This window comes from Phalaenopsis equestris, unplaced genomic scaffold, assembly GCF_001263595.1.
Source record: "Phalaenopsis equestris unplaced genomic scaffold, ASM126359v1 Scaffold213636, whole genome shotgun sequence".
NCBI lineage: Eukaryota > Viridiplantae > Streptophyta > Magnoliopsida > Asparagales > Orchidaceae > Phalaenopsis > Phalaenopsis equestris.
In genome coordinates, this window is record NW_018232469.1 from 202 (window position 1) to 6,839 (window position 6,638).

Genomic DNA, 6,638 nt, shown 5'->3' on the forward strand with positions numbered 1-6,638 from the left:
AACATCTAAACGTCCATCTTTACATACATACACTGGAATCTTTAATATTAAATAAACAAATACCAATATCACCAACTTCTCAAAAGTAAAATACTCTTTTTCATGCATAAGTTATTGACAACAAGGTGTCGTAAATGTAAATATCTAACTTTTAGGTGTTAGATATGTAAATACATAGGAATTGTGTGGTATGTATGTAAAATTCCTCTAAAAAAAGTGGTTGGGGACTCCGGGGCCCATCAAAAGACTACAGCAAGCTTACCTAAACCAAACTAAACGCATGTATCTTAGCAAATTGACGCCGCAGAGGAAAATAAATCAAAATAAAATCTTATTAGCTGCAACTTATAATCACTTTACTATTCAGAATACAACCGTCCAACATAGAAGCAATTCGATAAAAGAAGATCACCAGAGGGTTCCAGACATAACCATAAGCCTACTTGAAGAGATTGGGATTCAGCCAGTCCCTAAAAAAGACATTATAGAGAATGTAAGTTGTCAATAAGCTCATGAAAATATTGGAAGATTTAAATACATGCCACTTAATTTCTATATATTTACATATCTAAAACCTTAATGTTAATTTTCACATGTATGCAAAACCTTTACCTATGCCTGAAAAAGGCGTATTTAACTTTTAAAAAAGTTAAAATAGAGGTGTTTTTGATGTGATATGAAAGATATGGATGGCACAAATGTAAGAAAAGTAAGTTTAGTTGTTAGATATGCAAATACATAGGAACTACTTGATGGTATGTATGTAAATGCCGCTAAAATATTTTAGACGAATAAATAATTGAAATGCAAGTGTTTACTTGCTAATGTCATCAAGATGATCATCAAAGTCCACGACTTCATTCCACTTCTCAGTCGATATATAGTCCAATAAAACTATATTGGCTGAAGTTTCTTTGGTGGTCAGCAGAGAGCTTCCTCCAGATCCAGCAGACCGCCAACTTTTCGAGGAATCCCTCGTAAACAACTGCAGGAAAAGAAAGAGATGATAGAAGCTGAATGAGGTGAGATATTTCTGTAAAGTTCATTGGATCAAATCTTAAATTTATGTATTGACATTAAAATTTTATTTATAAAAAACACAGATATCAATAATTATATAAGTTTCTAAACCAGGATTAAACCCAGTTGGATGGTTGGGTTGTATTTAAAGCAACATCCAAACGGTTAAGCTATTAAAATGTCATAATTTAACCTTAGCCAAAATTAAGACCAAATAACCTCTTAAGCTAAACCGAAAATAGGCCCTCTGAACATAAATATAAAAACCGCTACAAATATGATAAGTGGAGGCTAAAGAATGCTCCCATCAATGCAGTTCCAAGTTTCCTCCTTGCTTGGAAGATGAATTTAAAAAGTTTTCAAGCAAAATTTAAAAAGATTTCTCGGATGCAAAAGTCTAAAGGCCATGCTAACATGCTTAGAGAATAGCAGTCCGAATGAATACCAAGGCCTTCTAACTCTTTCTTTGTAACAAAATCATAGATTGAATATAATTTCAATAAGTCATGGCCAATATAGCAGTTTATGGCCAGAAATCCCTAATTCTGACATTTAGTCCACGGTTACTGCAGAAAGTCAAATCCTTGCAGCAAAAAGGACTGCTTCTCCTTGAATCTGTGTGCCACGTTATGTCACCACTGCAGTTGAAGGTAAATCATAGAAGTGGCAATATCTGCCCATTTAGTTACTCTCTGTAACAAAGTATCGTGAGCTCAAAAATGAATGCCGTGCTTTATGGTTTTGATGATCCTAAATGTAATTGGAATAGGTAACCAACAGACACCTGAGAAATATGGGATATTTCAATAGTGAAATTATAGAAAAATGATAAAATTCAACGAATAAAAAACAGACATTTTAATTATCTAAGGCGATATTCCTAATCCTTGAGCCCAAGTATACCCTAGGCTCAATTACACTCTAAGAGTCCTTGGCAGAGTTAAAATGCTATCAAGCATAAAAAAATAAAATAGACTAATAACAGGCACGGTAATCTAGCAATCATGGGGCTGTTTTCAATCTTAGGGTGTCAAAGGAGTCTTAATTTTAGCTAACAAGGGGGCTGGTTTGACTGAAAAAAGATCTAAATCGATTGAAGGCAACCCAAACTCGGCCCAACCAAATACAAGAAGAAGTTAAACAAAATGGATTACTGAATTTAAGTTGCAGTAAGTTTCATTCTTATTTGTCACATTATCTTTTCATTATATTATTTTTTTTGCTAATGAAATCTTACAAAACATCATGGCATTAATTTAATTTTATAAAAAGGCAACTAGAAAAATTTAAAATGACTTTGTAGCCCTAAAGCTTGGAGCACACTTCTCACCTTTCTAAAATGAGTTTTAAAGATATGAACTTTGCTAAATTTAATTTCAATCAAACAAACCACCTGAAATTTTGTTTCGGAAATGAGATGCAATCAATTTCAAACATTTACAGTTAATCAAACTAATCATATATCAACCTAAATAATTACCCAATTAAATTGACAGTTTAATCAGAAGGACATATTACAGAGTTAAGATTCGGTAGTTAGGTTAAACCGAACTCAGCCCAAACGCTAAACATGCTGGCAAGGTTAAGAAAATCAGCCCGAACATCAAACCAGAAGAAGAAAATATTTTAAAATGCAAAGGTTGAACCAGTGGTTGAACCGGTTAATATAATAAACAGTAAAATCATTTAAATATGACTTAAAATAGTATAATAGTTATATAATATGTATATTAAATTTATTCAAAATAAAAAAAAAATTATAATATAAATAATTTTATGAAATATTTTATCAATTATTGCAACCCAAGTCCCACATTCCCGCACAATTTCCGTAGCTTAGCCAGGTCCAGTTTTCATAACCGATCCCAATTCTTCATGTTCATAATCATTCACTTAACCAGTTCAGCCCCACATTATAGGGGAAAGTTAATATTGTAAACTTTAAATTGAAACAAAAAAAGAGTTTGTAGTTCATTTTGCCTGTAGACATATTGGTCTTAATTTGTATGTTGAAGGGTTTTTATGATGCGAGTGAAATGAATTTTAAAATTTTTAAAAATAAAATATTATATTTTAATAAACATATTTGCAACCAATAAGATCATTGATTAATGTTAATTAAAAGCTCAAAAAATGAATAAAATGTTCTTATACAAAACTTAAATGACAGGTTGGTTCTTTCAAACTGGTTTGTCAGTAAAATCATCGGTTAATGCGGTTTTGGATGGTTCGATTTAGGAGACGATTTTTGTATGAACCGAACCAAAGCCTATAACCGGTTCACAATCTAATTGGTTGAATCAGCTGATCCTGTTCAATTTTCAAAATCACGCATTTAGGTCTAAACTTAATGAATATATGACACTTAATAGGACTCAATGGAGAAAAAAGATTCATGTAGCCGACCCCACGTAGTGGGATTAAGGCTTTGTTGTTGTTTTTGTATGCAGTTAGGTCTAAACTTCAATTTTTTGGGTCAATTCGAGTCAATTATCACTGAGGTAGAATTTTGGTACCCACTCCAATGGGTGTTAATAAGGCTATTTTTGCATTTCAAAATTGTCCTTGTCCTTAAGCATAGTCAAAATGATAAAAAAATGCATGTATTGAAAAAGCACCACCGAAAAAAACCAAACAATGAAAATCTCCTTACAACATTCTTAAGATAATGCAATAACATTCAAATACTAGATAAATTTCCAACACGAGTGAACAAAATTATTGAATCAATAATAGTTGGCTTTAAAACACCCTTTGAAGACTTTGTATGCCCAATAGTCTAGGTGATGTGGGGTGGCTTATTTCCTGCTTTCCTGAACCGGCTCAATCCAAAAGTATTGAGGGTCGGCTGGTCTTCTATTCTTAAGAGGTTCATCTCTTTTTAAGAAAAGGCCCACTCCTAGTTATCTAGAAAAGTATATTTGCTTTTTTTGGTGTTTAGGGTTCAGTTTTTTCAGTGATTTGCTTTGGGGCAGCCATCAGCGTCTTTTTTTCCCTTTCTAGGGTTGTATCCTAGAGCTCCAAGTGGTGCTCTGAGAGATGTGTATCCCCTTCTACCCTTCCTCTACTCTCTCCAGCATCAATTCCCTTCAGCCTCACCACTCTCCTCTTGCTACCACCTTGCCAAAACCCTTCCTTCTTGCTGCCGCCACCCAAAACAGTCCTCCTACAGCTGTTTCCAGCTTGCTAGCCACCACGCCAGAGGCCCAAGCCCTAACTGGCACCACCTACACCCTAGATCCAACCCTAGTTCTAGGGTTGTGTTGTTATTTTGTTGTAATTTCACATTTCTTTGCTGTTTGCTGTAATTTCAGACCTTAAATTCAGTACTAATTTTTGTTTTTCCTTGCGCGTTTAATAAATTCCCAGTCTCGCTAGGTTGATTCTTGACTTTTAGCAAACAATTAAAAAAGCGTTTAAAAAAATTACTAGTTCGCTACCAATTCAGTGGGCAGTGAAAGAGCCAAAAAATGCATCCAATTTAGAATATAGGGAGAATGGGCAAACTGACAAGAAGCATTACAATTGTCCTTGTTTTATTAAGAGTAGTTGATGTGTCCACTATCCTTTTTCATATTCTTCTTCAAAGTTTTCGCTCCAAAATATTGCTTTTTTGGAATATCAAATAACAATTTACATGTGATTCAACATTATCGCCATTAGTAATCATATGCCAACTATTTGTAGTCTACCTTATAAATTGTTATTTTTAATTCATTCCTACAGAATATTGCATGAGATGGTAAACATATTCTACACAAATCATTTCAAACAACATTTGCCTTTATTACCTTTGGTAATTGAACAAATTGCCCCTCTTTCTTAATTATAATATATAAATTGAACAATTTACCCATCAAAACAGCCAGAACAATTTTCATTGTTTAGTTACTTTAAATTAAAGGATGCCCTTCAAATTATCAATATAAAATAATTAGTCATGTTTTTCATGTATTTATTTTATATCTCATTTTTGCAACACTAAACATAACTATTAATAAATTTTTTTCCGCCCAACACTTTGATTTATATGACATCATCGGCCGAATTGAAGTTTTATAAATTTTAGTTCAGTTTATATGATATCATCAAACCTAAACTTAAGACTCCTCTCAATTCTAATCAATCAACCTCGAGTTTAGAAGTTATAACCATATTTCTATTCTCACTCTTTTGTACAATTAGATCCAACATGTTTAAATCAATCCTACCAATAAATCATTTTATCTTCTAAAAATATTAATTGATAATTATTAATATCATAGTATAAAAATAGTAACTTATATATTCAATGTTATTATAATAATTCTAAGTTCTTATTTTTCAAATGCTTTCGCAGTATTCAAACATTTCACTTATTTCAGCCAATTCTCATTGATTAATGCAAAATCATCAATAAAAAGCACACAATAAGGCATTTGACTTTGAATAACCTGTGTAAGCATCTCCATAAAGAATAGAAAAAAGACGTGCTCAATATTGCTCTTAGATGAAGTTCTATTGTAATTTAAAACTATTTGTCACTCCACAACTAGTTATAATATCATCCATTACTCCATTATACATATCTTTCATAACTTCAAAATACCTTAAACATGCATTTTTCTTTCTTAATCTTCATCATATCAATTATCGTAGTACTAAATCATACATCTCAAAATAAAAAAAATTCACATTAGCATCTTACCTCTGCTCTATATACATTTCATCATTTATTTTAAAGCAAAAAATTTGCTTCTATAGTTGATAATTCTACCATGAAACTAAAACATTTCTCCATAATTTATGTAATTTTTTCAAACTTTATGTTACCTTATTCACTTCCATAGCTCTATTTTATGCCTCAAAACTTTTCCCAATCTTTCAGCATCCTTTTCAGCCTTCAAAAATTCCATTCAAAAGATTTGTTAAGCAACCAACTGCAGAATCCCCAAAAGTTCTCCACATTTCAATATATAACTCATCATAACTTTAAAATTTACTCTAATGCATCATTTGTAGAGTAAATTCAACATCCATTTTCTTTTGCATAGAAATATAATAAATTTAATTGCTTTGTTCCAAAATAACTTCAAGAAAAAATATAGTTTCCCATCACTAATTTTTCAAATGGCAAACCACAATGCAAAACCTTAATGATAGCCAATTAATTAAAAAAATTATGTCTGATAACAAGAGTAAAGAAATAGATGAACAATGAAATAGTTTATGCAAGTCTGTTTAACGAGAAAATCTTAATATGTACATGGAACTTGCATCTTTCTCAAGAACACACATTGTAACCTGTTTTTAATGTTTGTGATGCGATGTAACAGATGAAATATTAACAAATCTTTTAGAAATCAAGCACTAAAAATATGCCAAAAAGGATGGAACAAAATTCAATTTGAGCGTTTTACCTAAGAAAAGCCCAATATGACAAGTGTGACCTGCCTCAACAACCTCAACTATAGTGCATACTGTTTATAAATAATAGCAATAACCTCTATTAAGAGAAAACCCTAGTGTATTTGCTAATAGAGGAAAAAAGCATTTACCTGCAACACAGGATCGCGTCCCTTCCCTTTAGGCAATCCTTCCAGCTTTTTACTGTCTAACTGTAGCAATTAAACACATAA

General features: G+C 31.9%; 1 protein-coding gene across 1 annotated transcript in view; it reads right to left on the reverse strand.

The window, feature by feature from the left end:
- Positions 1–308: 308 nt before the first annotated feature.
- The window catches only part of LOC110036984 (ER membrane protein complex subunit 8/9 homolog), a gene marked incomplete in the record, with an annotated part of 6,775 nt that continues 445 nt past the window's right edge, over positions 309–6,638 (reverse strand). Inside the window, 3 exon segments of the mRNA XM_020741548.1 lie at positions 309–470; positions 819–985; positions 6,558–6,617. Coding sequence (XP_020597207.1) covers positions 440–470; positions 819–985; positions 6,558–6,617 — 258 coding nt within the window.